The 16,344-nt window shown below is 35.7% G+C and overlaps 1 protein-coding gene across 1 annotated transcript in view; it reads right to left on the bottom strand.

The window, feature by feature from the left end:
- Nucleotides 1-16,344, bottom strand: part of LOC145977963 (unconventional myosin-Ia-like) — a 989,559-nt gene that overhangs the window by 88,672 nt on the left and 884,543 nt on the right. The window contains exons 9-11 of the mRNA XM_083110307.1: nt 10,694-10,800; nt 6,808-6,955; nt 3,262-3,408 (exon numbers count right to left, since the gene is read on the bottom strand). Coding sequence (XP_082966433.1) covers nt 3,262-3,408; nt 6,808-6,955; nt 10,694-10,800 — 402 coding nt within the window. The remainder of the gene's footprint in view (nt 1-3,261; nt 3,409-6,807; nt 6,956-10,693; nt 10,801-16,344) is intronic.

Here is a 16,344-nt window from a genome sequence, read left to right as displayed (position 1 = left end):
TTATGAACTTTCGCCCCATCCTCCCTATTCACCTGAACTTGCACCCAAACTTCTTTCTCTTCCCTGAGATGAAGAAGCCACTTCAGGGTTGGCAAACTGACAACACAGATGGTGTTGTTATGGAAGTGGAACAATGGTTCCCGAGGCAATTGCACGACTTCTGCAATTATGCATTGCAGAAGGTCAAGAAACACTGGCAGAACTGTGTGGCTCTACAGGGCAACTATATGAAGAAGTTTAACACACCACATTTAACTTTCTATCTCATTCTGTTCATGGTGGTAATTAAAACTTTACAGTAACGGCTCATGTGTATATGTTATGTTGCAAGACATTAATCATTTCTATTGAGTGTTGCTGCATTTATTTTTACATTTTTTGCCTATCATGGTAACGTGTGTGACATTGAGACATACTAAAGGATATTAATATATTTATGTTTATTCCATATGCACTACTTAAATTTTCATCATAGGTATTTCGAACAAGAAAAACAGGAAATATATTTAAGTATATTTTAAGCTTATATCCATTCCTTTTATACTTTGTGAATTAAACTTTGTCATAAGTTCTCCAACAGGCAATACACTTTGTTTATCTCATTAGTAATATCAAATTTTTATATGTAAACTTTGAAAAGGGTGAAACGAATAAGTAAAATAAAAATGCAAGTAATTCTGATGGAGAACATATGAATGTACGAAGATAAAAAGTTTAGTTTAGTCTACTACATGTCTCACTACTTCGTTACTTTTAAAATCTAAGTTATAGAACTCTCTAGATTTTTACTCTATTAATAACTATTGAAGCCAGGGAAAACCTAATATATAGATTTAATGTTGAAGCTGAATTTGGTTGTTGTCTAAGCATACTCTGTAGTTGATCAAGATTCATAGCTGTATCTTTTTTCACAAAATTCAGATGGCACAATAGTGTTTTAAGGCATATAGAAAGTAAATACAAATGAAAATATATATCCAAAGTAAATGTTTGTACAGTGTGATTGAAAAGTCATGCAAATCTAACTTCAAGTGTCTCTTCTATTGTGTATATTGTAGCCACTTTATATTATAGGCCTCCCAATGGTGCAGCGGTAGCATAGTCGCCTTGTAATCAAGGGGTCCCTGGTTCGATACCTGGTGGAGGTACATAGTGGTTCAGATCCCACTTTAAACTGTAGGTCCAGTCCTAATTAGCCTTACTGTGCATAAAGTGGACCAAATCAATCAATCAAACCTTATATTATTTTCAACAGATGACAGCACTGGTGAGTCCTGAGTCATTGCACAGCATGTGCTCAACAAGCACAGTCTCAATGGGCCTTAATAAGAGCTTGTGGTGCTGCAAACGGTATGTACAGGGTGAGTCATAAGCCTCCATACAAAAGGTAAAAACGGTGACTAATGTTTCTTTTTCAGGCAGGTGAACCAATGAAAAAGAGATGCCACTAACGAAGGAAGAACGGGTTGACATCATTCTGTTGGCTGGGAGTGGTACCACCCATCATGTAGCACGTACATTCAATGCAACCCACAGAACGCAGATAACCCATGACACCGTGGTCAAACTTATCAAGAAATTCAGAAGGACAGGTTCCGTCGCTGATGAAAGCAGGCCTGGAATATCAAAGTCAACAACAGATGAAAGGAGGGTAACGCAGGTGCTGACAGCGATGACCAGGAGTCCGACAAAGGGGACCGAATGCCTCTCTGCAGAAATTGGAATCAGCCAAAGTAGTGTCATGCGCATTTTGCAAGTGAACAAGTGGCACCCATACAAGCTGCAGCTCTTGCAACATCTTACAGAGGACGATCCCGAAAGTAGAGCAGAGTTCTGTGAAAGGGCACTGAACATGAACGAGAATGTTCCTGGTTTTGTTAGTTCCATACTTTTTCAGATGAGGCTAATTTTTATGTCACTGGTGAAGTGAACAGGCAAAATGTCAGGTACTGGACGGACAGCAATCCACATTGGATGTCGGACTGCAAAATTCAAACTCATGGTGTGGTGCGGGATTTGGGGTAACAGGATTGTTGGTCCTTTTTTCATTGATGGAAACCTCAACGCGACGAGTTATCTCGATATGTTGAAAAATGACTTCTTCATGTCAATCCTGGACGAAAGTGGGGACTTCCCTGCATTCTTCCAGCATGATGGGGCACCAGCGCATTACGGCATTGAAGTACACCAATGGTTAAACCAGCAGTTTCCTGGACATTGGATTGGTCGACGTGGTCTGGTAGAGTGGCCACCCAGGTCACCAGATCTTACTCCCATGGATTTCTGCCTTTGGAGACTCCTTAAATCGATTGTGTACCAGAAGAAAATCTGTAATGTTGACCATCTTAAAAGGAGAATACACAAGCTTGCAATCAAGTCACAGGAGAAACATTGTCACGTGTTCACCAAAATTGGTTAGAGCGCCTAGCATTGTGTTTGGACATGGAAGGGAGACATGTGGAACATATCCTTTAACTGTACCATAATATAATCCCATTTGTAAAAAGAAACGTGAAAAGACAAGTGAAGGAGTATCTTGATACGGAATTCCCGGGACGTTGGATAGGCCGTGATGGGCCAATTAGGTGGCCACCATGCTCCCCTGATGTAACCCCTCTGGACTTTTTCCTATGGGGGTATGTGAAAGACATTGTGCATTCCGGTGAAAAGGTTAGTAACCTTGATGAACTGATGACCCGTATTCGGAATGTGATTGCTTCTGTCACACCTCAGATGTTACAGAATACGTGGAGAGAGATTGAATTCAGGCTGGATATTCTCCGAGTCACAAATGGAGCTCACGTGGAGTTATACTGAGTTACAATGACTTGTAAGTAATACCAATAAAACTTTTTTTGAGTTTTCCTTCAAAATTCACATTCCCTTTCTTCCCTATCTCTAACCATATTAAAGCCACACACTTTTAAAAACAGTCAGTCCCATTCCGGACACCCTGTTTATATAACAACATATCTTCAGAGAGGTAACAGCGAATGGTTAGCAGCTAATAAAAACTCATCCCCTTCAAGAGAAGTTCCTTAATCAATCTCTGGAATGTTAAAGAGTTGACCACTCTACATGCTGTAACTTGAATGCATATACCCATACCATTTTGCCATCTGTGTTTTGTGACTTTCAAATGCTATGAAACATTGGGAAAATTTTGCTGTCTATTTAATTAACTAGCAAGCATTAGAAAGGCTGTAGCAGTGAGTATATTAGAATGCAATTTCTATTACAAATAAGGTACTTATGTAGTACCTCCTCCAGTTGTAGCACTTCTAGATAATGTTCCCTGACCTCTTCCGGATCCTTTATTCTGCGAACCAACAGCCATGGTTCGTTGCCTAAGTGCATCACTCAGCTCATGGAAATCTGTTCCCAAAAGCTGACAAACATCATACAATTCTGTAATTGTGAAAACATGCACACTAACATTATAGTATTGTAGTACTTATGTTGAGAAAGGATCAGTTTCTTTCTTTACAAGTAATTAATAACCATGCAGTGCACAAGTCACGGTTACATTACAATTATATATGGTAATGTAAATGTTACATTATAATATTCCAGAAATGTAAATGAGATGGTTAAAATGGTGTCAGATATAACTGAGTATGCAAAGAAATAATGAATTATTTTATTGTATTGATTTGCTTTATTTTACTTTGCTTTTTGTGCTGCTTTTTGCCACTTTTGGCTATTTTGCGAAGATGGGGGATGAATTGAAGATATGATGAAATTGATGAATGGACACTCACAAACATCCATTCCCAGGCCAGGATTCGAACCCGAGACCCCTGGCATCGTAGTGCGATGTGCTATCCACTCGGCCATGGGGGCAGGCAGGAGAAATAATGAAAAGTGGGCTGGTGACAACAACAATGATGGGAGAGAGAAACAATTGTAGTCGTTTCAATGTTACCATCCCCAATGGTGGAGTGGTTAACACATTGTGCTACGATGTGAAGGGCCCCGGGTTCGAATCCCGGTCTGGGCATGGGTATTTGTGAATGTTCAGTCATCAATTTCATAATATCATCACTCACCCCATTCTTCGCAATTTGCCAAAAGGGGAAAAAAAGCGAAGTAGAATAAAGCAAATCAATCAATCATGTCAATGTTAGGTTGAATAGGCAGAAAAACTAACATTAAGTCTACCAAATATCATTCTTTGAAATTACTGTGCTTTTTAATTAGCTATCAGTGATATGTTATATTGTTGTCTTTCACCAACAGAAATAACTTATGCTCCAGTGAGCTAATATTTCTTTTGCAAGGTTTGTAGGTTTGTTTCGAGTTATATATTCTCAATAATAATAATAATAATATATATCTATCTCAATTGTTATCATCTCTAAATTGACAGATTAATTAATTGACATATTTCATATTGTATTAGCTAGTTCTTTGTAGGACTTCCATTAAATCAAACTTTATCTTCACAGCTCTAGTACATTCTGAGAAGAACAATTACTTTGCACATAAATCACCTATATAGTAGGTGTAGAATGAGGGAACATATTAATAAATAATGCCTTATATTTGAAATTTGAATGTTGGAATATGGATATTTGCAATATTCACAAAGACCTCCTCAATGGTGCAGTGGTAGCGTTGTCACCTTCTGAGAAGTCAATGAAAAAAAGAGTATGACAGACAGATGACTGAATATGACAATCAGATACAGTTTTCTTTTTCAGCAAAGCTGATAGCTAGTCTTTGATGTAGTTTTCTAACACTAGATCTCATGGTCTTCCTCATATTGTTGTGATGGATATACTTGAAACACTTCTTTGTTTCAGTATAACCTGTTTTCCTGAAAATATGTTTAACTCCAGCTGAACTTATGTTACTAATACTTTCTGCTATTTCCATAATACAGTCCATTTCAAAATATCTGACACCATTTTTAGTCGTCTCCTGTATGGTTATTGATATATCAAGTTGAAGTGAAGAGACAAGCAGATCTAATAACATAACTTTTGATAAAGAACATATTACTAAATTGTAGAGATGGGCCGATATTAAATTTTGGCCGATACCAATAAAGTAACGATATAAAATTTACCGATATCAATAACCGATATTCTACCGATCCGATATAAAATTAGAAATGGTCCTTGAAGAACCTGAAAGGTTCATTAATATCCTTAATAAATGTGTGTTTCAAGGTGATTGCAGTGCAAAAGAAATTGCATATTTAGACATTTACTTTTTTTAGAAATTAGGGCATGGAGATTATCCATAAAAATTACAACAAAATGGCAGAATTTTGCACTAAATTATCCGATATTTATGGATATATCGGATCGGTAAAATGATAGGTAATTTTACCGACACACCGATATGCCTATATCGGCTGATACCGATAGAGTACCGATTAATCGGTCCCATCCCTACTAAATTGAAAGATTGAAACTTTAGTTCTTGTGAATCACAAAAATATATGCAAGCATAATAAAACAATGTGAACAATTACTTTGCAAGAAGATTACCTATACAGTAAGTGTAAAATGAGGGAATATATTAATAAATAGTGCTTTATATTTCAAATTAGGAAGCTATATACTTCCAGAAAGAAATGTTGGAATATGGATATTTGCTGTGAAGAATCATCAACAAAAAATGTGAAATTTTAATAAAAATATATCTCTGAAGGTTTTACTACCATTTGGATAAAATTATTTAGCAATATTCAAAAGGGCCTCCCCAATGGCGCAGGTTTGATAGCCGGTGGAAGCACATAGTGGTTCGAATCCGGTCCCAATTAGCCTTACGGTAGATAAAGTGGAATTAAAACACCAACTCAATCAATCAATCAATATTCAAAAAAATATTGCCAATACAAATTTTTAAGATTGTCATAGATTAAATTTAGAAAATAACTGTGCATTGTAATGAAACAAATATTTATATGTAACGATAATTATGCATGCAGTTAATGTTTGATTATAAAGAAAATACTATTACATAATAATATCAGAATCTTCAGAATATTTTTTCTACAAGGAAATAAGGAAATGATAGTCAAATTTCAAATAATCAGCAAACTTTGTTAAATCTGAACGATATAGTTACAATTTTATAAATGAAGAATATATAAACCTATTATATTCAGGCAGATAAAGAACTATTTAACTCACTCATAATTTGGATTTTTTCTAAATTAAAGCATGATCACTAGAATCCAGAATGATTTATTTGAATTTCATGAATTTTATTAGCTTAATGCATATGAATAAATTACAATTCTGAGAGGATCTTCATAAAATATTAAATTATTTCATAGTAATATATCCGAGATGTTCACTTTAGAATTTTTTTGTTTGTTCTTAAATTGTTTAGTTGACTCTCACTGTAAAGCTAAATATATATCACAAGACAAGACAAACTGCTTTTTAATGAAAAACACCTTTCTCTTGAAAAGAATACTAATATTCCCATCTTTAATGGTGTATTACATCCAAAATGATAAAAGCAACACTGGCTAACAAAAAAAATCTCTAATTTGTATCTTCTAGCAAAAATAATAATAAACAAAATATATCAAGTGTAACAAGATACTGTCTGATGCATTATGCCAAACAATACATTTTAAACACCATTTACTATTATAAACAGTATATTTCAAAACCTCAAACACAATGGGTTAAAAGAATATGTAATATTCAAAGAATATGCCATTAATCATGCTCATTATATATTAAATAGTGTGTAAAATATATGAACTTTGAAGATAACAAACAACAAAGAAGGCAGATATAATTCAAAATAATAGAAATACTACTAAATACTTTACCATACCATAATCATTGCTAATGGTGCAGCCTTCAGTTCCATCGATATTATTGGTGGGAATGAAGCTGATGTTTCCTAATTTCAAAACTGATGCCACAATCTTAAAGATGTTGACAATCTCCTCTTGAGAAAATCCTAATGTTTCCATTGCTTTCTATGCATACATATACAAAAAATAAGAAAGTAAATTAATTTACTGTTTAATCAACTTTGCAAGTATTATATTTGTGCAAATGTGAACAATAATTCGATAAAAAAAATCATAAAATTTGCAAATATTACAAGGTAAAGAAAATAATGAACAACATTATAAAGTAATACTCAGTGAGAACTTAAACAGTGACCACAGGCTACTAGTAGGAGATATGAGGAGATGGAAAATAAAATATAGAGGGGCGGAACAAGAGCGAAGGATAAGAGTGTGGAAATTGAAGGATAAGATGATAAAAGAGAAATATCAAGAAATATTGTGAACAAAAATGCCAAGAGCCAAAGGAGAAGAAACAAAATGGATAAGATTTAAAACAGAATTAGTAGAGGCAGCCAAAAAGGTATGTGGTAGGACAAGCAAGAAAAGAAAGAAAAAAGAAACACCATGGTGAAATGAAATAAAGAAGCAATTATATATATATATATATATATATATACAGGGTGTCTCATCTAACATTGCGACCTGAAATATTTCGTGAACAACAACAAATATAACTGCTTTCGCAGATATATAGGTATGAGAGGGGCTCATGAAATTAGTGGACACAATACGTTCAACTACGTAAGGAAGTACGATTTTCAACACAAACTCAGTTTTTTAAAAATGGAAACCCCATTTAATTTTCAGCTCATTTGAAAGTATGGAAAAAAATCATTAAGAATGGAATTTGTTACATTGTAATACGTCAAGTAGTTCTCAAGTAATTGTAACCTGAAGTTGACGCTTGAAACAAACATTCTCACAAGTTGATTCGTGTGTCACAACATGCATATCCTCCTTTTGATGCCATTCGTGTATCGTAACAAACATGTTACTCTTCTGCATAATATGCATTGTGCTTAGGAAAGTTGTTATGTTCCAACAACTGCGGGTTACAATAAAATGTGTAGTTTGTACATAAGCAAGCTTTGACAAATTATCTAAAAGATTCTGATACATCTTTCTGAGTTAACAAATATCTGTTAATTAAAAAGTATAAATTTTAAACATTCCACCATCAGTTACATACATAAATGTTAGTACATTAACATCTTTCTAATTTTTAATTGGTGTTCATTTATTTACGTCATAATTTTTAGTACATTGGAACAATCAACTCTTCTCGTTTGGTCATGACAAATCTTTAAGTTTTCAACTTTGAAACTTTGCAGCTTATACATTTTTTCCTTCAAATTGATTTATCAAATTTATCAAATAAAGCAAGGGCGTAACAAAGTGCACTAATTAACAAGATGTTTGTAATAGTGTATGTACGTCAGAACTGTTGCTCAGAAAATAGTATTTTCAGACTCTGAAAAGGCTGGAATGATACTTATCTGTGGCGAGTGTAGGAAAAATGCAGCACATGCATGCAGGCTGTATGCGCGAAGGCATTTGTGCTCAGCTCTGCCGACAGGCATAGTGAAGGATGCGCCTTCGTGCTCAACTTCAGGTTACAATTATTACTTGAGAACTACTTGACGTATTACAGTGTAAAAAATGCCATTCTTAATGATTTTTTCCGCACTTTCCATTAAAAAAAACTAAGTTTGTGTTGAAAATCGTACTTCCTTACGTAGTTGAATGAATTGTGTCCACTAATTTTATGAGCCCCTCTCTAACCTATATATCTGCGAAAGCAGTTTTTCAATATTTGTTGTTCACGAAATATTTCAGGTCACAATGTTAGATGAGACACCCTGTATAGCCTAACGAAAAGTGATTTAAACTGCAAAAAAATGATTCAACTAGAGTTAATTTTGGCAATGATAGAGTACCACAGGCTGAACTTCACCCATGAATAAATCATTTCCAATTCTAATATTCTTCTCAATGAAATACATACATGTATTCAGCGCTCCAAATTTCATGGCCACATGAATTATCTTCAACTCATAACAGAGAGTGCAGATATGTATACTACATTTCCAGAGTCAAAACATAAGGATTTTCAAACATCAGAGATTTGATACTAAAAATAATATAATTCCTTGTGTAATTGTACAAAAAAATGACTGTATACACTACCGACCACCATGAAAAATGGCCAAAAAATCAGTATGGAGTGTTGTATGGAACCAACAGTTCCTGTCCAAGAAAGACATGACGATGATACACATGGAAAATGCAATATAGTCTAGGTTGAACCTCGCAAGATGCGAAACCAATTTTTTTGCCGAATGTGTAGCATGTGGTTGGCAAAATGGAAAGTGACAAAAAAACGTTGCTGAAGCTGGTAACATTGCATCTGTGTGCATGAAACCGGTCAGTACGGTAGCCAGCCTCATGCGCATCCTTATCAGTGGCTCAGGGTCAGTTGCTGTTCATGCAGGCAACATTGTGAGCCAATTATTGTGTGTGAGGTGTGCAAGGTAAGTGGAGCTGTGTGAAATGGCCCGTCATCGTGGGGTACAGGCGATTTCGGTTGAAAAGCGTGCTGTGATATGTGCACTGAAAAATGAAGGTTATTCGGAATGTGAAATAGCAAGAAAACTGAATATTTCCAAGACTGGTGTTCATTGTGCATTGGACATATACCGTAAAACCAACAGTCATGCTGACCATGCAAGTAGTGGAAGAGCTCGTCTGCAGCTGATGATAGATATATTACAGTAACTAGCAAATGGAACACGCACCTAACAGCACCAGCCATCCCTGCTTCCCTGAATAACAGCAGAATGACGCCTGCATCTGTGTCAACGGTGAAGAATAGGTTGCGTGAAGAAGGGCTGCATGGCAGAGTAGCTGCTAGAAAGCATTGTTACGACATATGAACAAGACGAAACGATTGGCCTGGGCTAAAACACACCAAGGTTGGACTGTGGATAACTGGAAATGGGTACTCTGGACTGACGAATCCAAATATGAATTATTTGGCCGCAATAGGCGAACCTTTGTGCATCGAAAGGTCAGCGAGAGAATGAAAGAAGAGTGTCTTGTTCCCACAGTGAAACATGGGGGTGGAAGTGTAAGGTGTGAGGATGTTTTGCCGGAAACCAGATGAGGAACCTTCATAAAATTCAGGAAAGATTGGTAAGAGAAGGGTATCATCAGATATTGGTGCACCATGCCATCCCCTCTGGTTGTCATCTTGTTGGTAATGGGTTTATTTTTCAACAAGATAATGATCCCGAACATACATCCAAATTGTGCACACAGTATTTGGAATGCAAGGCAACAGCAGGGGCATTAGCTCTCATGACGTGGCCACCACAGTCTGCTGATCTTTCACCAATTGAACTGCTATGGGACCGAATCGATAGAGACATCAGGAAGAAGTTACCCAGCAACACTCAACAGCTATGGGAATTCATCAATGATGCCTGGCGTAACATTCAACCATTCTATCTGGACAAACTATTGGTGTGCATGCCACGTGTTTGTGCTGCTGTCATTAAGGCCCATGGCGGACATATTGATGAAAGCAAAATATGAGGTGACATTAGTATGTATAGTGGATGTACCTATGTTTGTACATTGCCAAGCAGATTCTTACATCTGTTTCTTGTACATTAATTAATCATTTCTACTGATTTTTGGCACTTTTACCTGGTGGTCTTAAACTTTTTGTCGATAGTGTATGTTAACATATATTTTAAATATTTATAAAACCCCCATTATATGGATAATACACATGATTCAGATAATATTAGTAGCTTAAAAAGTAAATGTATTAATTGTTTGTTAAAAGAATAAACATACCTTCGTAACTTGAAAATCCCTCTTATCATCTATTGACTCCATATGTAGTGATTTACTACTACGAAGGAAGGCATAGTTGTCTATATTCCGTTGCAGCTTTAGGGATTCTGAAAAGAAACACACGTGTATTTTAGTTATAAACGATCAAGCAGAAACAATAGGAAATTTAGAATAGTGAAGAGACAGGTTGGTAAATAACGATGATAATCATCTTTATTAAAGAAGGCATGTTTCACCCTCTTGGGCTGCTCTTAAAACCAATCCACATGAATATGATAGTGAGAGAGAGAAGAAAAATACATGAGGAATGACAATAGAGAAAAAATGCAGGATTAATAAAGAGTAACAATAACACACAGAGAAAGAGAGCACGAATTAGGAAGTACCATATAATTATGAAAATAATAATAAGAAGAAGAGAAAATAATAAAAATGACAAAGAAAAATTAAAATTTTCCTAAGCTGTCACTTGACTAGCTTTCATCCAATTGCTGTTCCAACAGATATTGTTTGAGGTTCCTTTTAAATGCATTATGGGAAGTGATAGATTTCAGCAGGGTTGGAAATGCATTCCCAGGCCATTTTGTTTCAGAAATCAAAAATATTTATGAATATTTCTTTATAGAATTACTACAGTAAATTTTAGATTCTTTAACTGGGAGTTGTTAGAAAAGTTATACATTATTGAATTGAATTGTTGTTTTAAGGCCACTTTATGCACAGAAAGGCTAATCAGGAAGGCCTCTTCACTGGAAGAGTGCACAGAGTGGTCAGCTCACACTCTCACTATTGCTTTGGGTTTGAGTAACTTTTTTTGTAAGTGTTCCTTCATCAGTTACATGAAATCATCATTCATCCTTATCATTGTGATTAGTCTGGAGGCAGAAAAGTGGCATAAAATAAAGAAAATACAGGAAATGGAATATGAATAATAAGCAAAGTATATCAAACAGAACAAGGAAGGAGGACATGTAGTAATTGTTTAATAATGCATAGTATATTTATCTCAATACACATACTTCAACAGTTGATTACATTAATTATGATAACAAAATAGTTTGCATATTTTAATCTTCAACTAGATATTGTTTTTCACATGAGCCTTTAACTGAAAATTATAATGGAATTGTGTAATGTTACAAAACACATTCGACCTGATACTCTTAAGAGTCTCTTTCGTCAAGTGCTTAAGGGATTTCTCTGAAAATTAATGCTCTTTAAACCTCTCTGTGCAAAGAAATTTAATTCTTTAAGTCGTACCTCTTACTCTTCTTGCTACTTTGCATTTTAATCTTATGTCACAGGAGGATAGAACATAACCATTCTCACTGGAATTGCTCTGGTTTTAAGTTTCTCGCAAAAACCCTGTTTCACTTTATCTTAATATCAAAATGTGTGGGTCTCAAGTTAGTATATATTATCAAGTTTTAAGTTCTTTTAAAGAGTTATGCACGGAAAATCTTAATGGTAAAATGTAATTTTAAGAACAACTGTTCATGTGGTAACAACAAAAGAAACAGTGATGTATATGTATGTACGAGGGCTATTTTTTTCAACCTCCGATAGGGCATGAAATCAAAACCACAGTGAATAGCAAAATAGGGTCATTGACAAAAGTTATGTACATGTATCATCTACTTTTCAAGTAATCACCAAGAAGATTCAGACATTTATCGTACCATATATTAGTAGACATACTGAGTACAAGACTGCCCAAAAGCTCCTGTAAAATACAAACAGCCTGACACACACAAATCCAGTGTCCTGGAACATTATGTGGGTAAAGACATGTTAGCAAGGTGGCAGCCATATTAACAGACACCATTTTGTTGTCAACTCATTTTCTTAAATGGAAATGTGGTCATGTGACACCAGAATTTCAGGAGAACACAATAGTGTGTTCAATTTTATTGTAACTTTAAATATTCTCATGTAATTGGTCATTCATGAACCATAAAGAAACAAAGAAACGATGATACCTTACAACCATGCAAATGTCTGGACTGAACAGAAAGGCTTTACAGAAACTGTCCAAAGTGTTGCCCATTTCTGGTGAAAGGTTTAAAAGGCATTCACCAGATTGCATCTAAAACTAGTAATTTCATAAAATTATTATTAATTAATAATTGCGGCTATTAATTTATTATAAGCATCTAAAACCCCTAAAATGGAGTTTACAAAGTCCTAAATCCCTCTTTTTAGAAGCTAAACATCCATTCCCTACTAATTATTGTCCAAGTTTTGGTCTTGTATGGTGAATGGCATGTGAATCATCCGGATAGGTTAATTTGATTATTAGCAATTATTTAATTGATTTTATGGACGTATGTCTGTATGTATGCTAATTGTATTGGTTCTATTTCCATTTATGTTAGTTGTGTCTAAGCCATCGTGTGTGTATACATGTGTATGTGCGTGTGTGTGTGCTTGCTTTTGTAACTGGAGGTTTTACGTCTGCTGAGAGCAGTAATTAATTAATTAAATTAATTTTAATCCCATTAATAAGAGGAAGTTCCCAGACATACATTTATAAGTAATTTTCAAATTGTTTCCATGTTAATGTAGAATACATAAATTACTACCATTTTCGCCACATTTGATATGTATTCCACTCCGGTCATCTTGACATATTTCTGTGGTCTTCCTTTTTGAAACCAATGTTGGGATGGTATCTTAAACGCCATATTGGCTTCCTTTCATTACAATCATCAACTGTCTTTCTTGCTTATATCCTGAAGTCTCTCTCTCTCTCACACACACACATGTATTTATAAATGTGTGTGCACATGTGATGTGAGTATGGTTCAAAATTTATCTGCAAAAATCTATGGCATATCCTTGCAATCAGTGCATGTTAGGAAAACATTTTAGGTGGGGTTATGTCAAGGTATTAATTGTCATAAACTGTGTGTGTGTGCATGTGTATGCTACCCTTAGAACTTGGACTTATTAATTTATATAATCCTAGAACACTGGTGTACGCAAAATTTACGTATGGTGTGCTCTAAATTCCCTTAATTCCCTACCTCCCACCTACTCACCCCTCCACCTAACCAAAAACTCAATATGCTGACCAAGGCAGAATTTATTTTATTTTGTCACACTGATTTTTTTTTTTTTTTTGCTTTACGTTAATTGGAGTAGGTGAAAAATAATTTGAAAAATTTTTAAGAATCTCTCCCCACTACTTCAAAGATTAAAGGTAAAAAAGGTAAAGTGTTCCCCTGTGCATAGCACCACGCCATGAAGGCGTATAGGGGGTGTGGGGGTAACGCCCCACACTTTCTTGATCCGGTCGTGAGTGGGGGTGATGTGATCAGCATCACGCCCCTGACCGCCTTTACCCCCCAGGGTTTCCCCCAGGTACCCATGTTATTCGACGCTGGGTGGGCGCCGGGGCCGCTTCCACCGTTAGAAAAGTTCCCGGATTTGAACCGGCCGGGGATCGAACCCGGGACCTTGAGCATTGTAGTCAGACGCGTTACCGACTGAGCCACCGCGGCCACTTCAAAGATTACGGGTTATATTGATAACATAACAGATATCTTTGATATTAAATGAGAGCACGAGACATGCATTACCTACATCGATCAGCTGTTTCATTTTATTTCAATAAATATTTAGTTTTTTAACAAATTTTCAGTTTAAAGAGCACATACCTATTTCAAAATTAGTCGTGGTATTCTCTGTTTGGCACACACCGTCTATTAGCGATTTCCTACCAGAGGTCCTAGTTGGTATCAGTTTATTTTTCTCAAAGAACGCCTACACTAGGGTGGAGTGAATTATTTTTTTCTTGAATTTCGAAATGCCTGTAGTCAGAAAAGTTGCATTTTGGTATCAGATAGAAAAAAAAAAACTCTCTAGGTCAATTTCTTCTGGTGCCCCAAGGCCTCTGAAGTGTTCATATTTCCACTTATTTTAGCGTATTGAAAGATACATGGAGAATTCTGGATGTGATGAAATTATATCTTCATATCCGCCTTTAAAAGCAAAATGAGAAAAACTCAGGAACCTCATGTTTCAGAAATTAGTGAAAGTGTTTCTCACCAAGTGGTAGGAATTTTGATGAAAGCTTCATTGCCATCAGTGTCACATCAGCAAGTCGTTGCAGAAGTGAAAAAACTTCACGAACACTATCGAAATCTCTTAAAGCCCTTTAAGCGTAGACAAAATGAAGAAAACTAGAAGAAATAATTGCATTGTATTGCTCACATGCTAACTCTACATTATTTGATATATCGTGTTGCAAGTGTAAAGACTTTTCAACCTGTGTTTGTTCTAGAGAGAAGAAAGTACCTATTCAAGAAAGAGAATTTCTTTTAGATCAAAGAACAACGAGAAAAATGTTCATTGGAAAAACTGATTTTAAAAAATCCAAAGAATTGCAGAAGAAGCAAGCAAGAAAAGCTATGGAAGAAGCAAGACTTCAGAAACATTTGTCAAACTGTAGTGTCAATGCTGCTACTAGTAGTCCTCAATCAAGTCCATCAAATGAACTGGAGGAAGAAGGTTAAGATACTGACAGTGACACGAGTAAAGTACTTAAAACCACATCGAAAATGACCTCCACTTCAGCGAATTCATCATTAACCTCAAACGAAACTCAAATGCGGTTGCCTCTTAAGAATTTTGCTAGAGAGTGTGACAGACATCGCATATCTGACAGAAGTGCAGCTAAAATTGCTAGTGCAGTTCTTCAAGATGTAGGTGTTATTAGTGATGGAGATGTTTCTAAAGTCATAGATGGGAGCAAGGTTAGAAGGGAAAGAAGTAAAGTCAGGAAAACAGCTGCTGATAGTTTGGATACTCTGACTGGATTGTATTTTGATGGCAGGAAGGACCAGAGAAGAATTAATGAGAAGAGAGGAGTGAAGAATTATGGTCGCGTCGTAACAGAAGAGCATGTGACTTTAGTCCAGGAGCCAAATTCCAAGTATATAGGACACGTCACTGTATCACTATAAAAAAATGAGATCTTGAGCTTCTGTGCTAGGAAGGAAATAAGTATGGACGATCTTTTAGCAGTTGGATGTGATGGTACAAATGTGAATACAGGAAACAAAGGAGGAGTTATTGTTTTACTCAAAATAGAACTTGGTAGACCCCTCCAGTGGCTTATTTGTTTGCTGCATATAAATGAACTCCCACTGTGCCATCTCTTTCAGAAAATTGATGGATTCACAACTGGTCCAAAAGATTTTTCTGGGGAAATAGGAAAAGCTCTACAAACTTGCGTAAAAAAACCTCTTGTGAAATTCGATCCAATAAATGTTCCTTCTTCTTGTCAACTTGTTGGGAATGTTGACTTTGAAGACTTAAGTACTGATCAGAGGTATCTCTATAATTGGTGTATTAGTGTAACAAATGGACACTGCAGTGATGAATTAGCGAATCGCAAACCAGGCCCATTAAACCATTCTAGGTGGCTAACAATAGCTGCAAGACTGCTAAGGTTGTAAGTATCGACTGATAAACCCTCAAATAATTTGACAACTCTTGTGACCTTTGTGGTGATGGTATATACTCCAGTGCAAAGATATGGATTTATCTTTTCAACTATCAAGTCAAGAGCATTGTTGAAAACATTTCACACTAAGAAAGAATATAAGTTGTAAAAGTAATTAGTATCACGATATTGGGTTATGTAA

Source organism: Lepisma saccharinum, chromosome 24, assembly GCF_977018435.1.
Source record: "Lepisma saccharinum chromosome 24, izLepSacc3.1, whole genome shotgun sequence".
Lineage (NCBI taxonomy): Eukaryota > Metazoa > Arthropoda > Insecta > Zygentoma > Lepismatidae > Lepisma > Lepisma saccharinum.
This window is presented reverse-complemented; position numbering and strand designations above follow the sequence as displayed.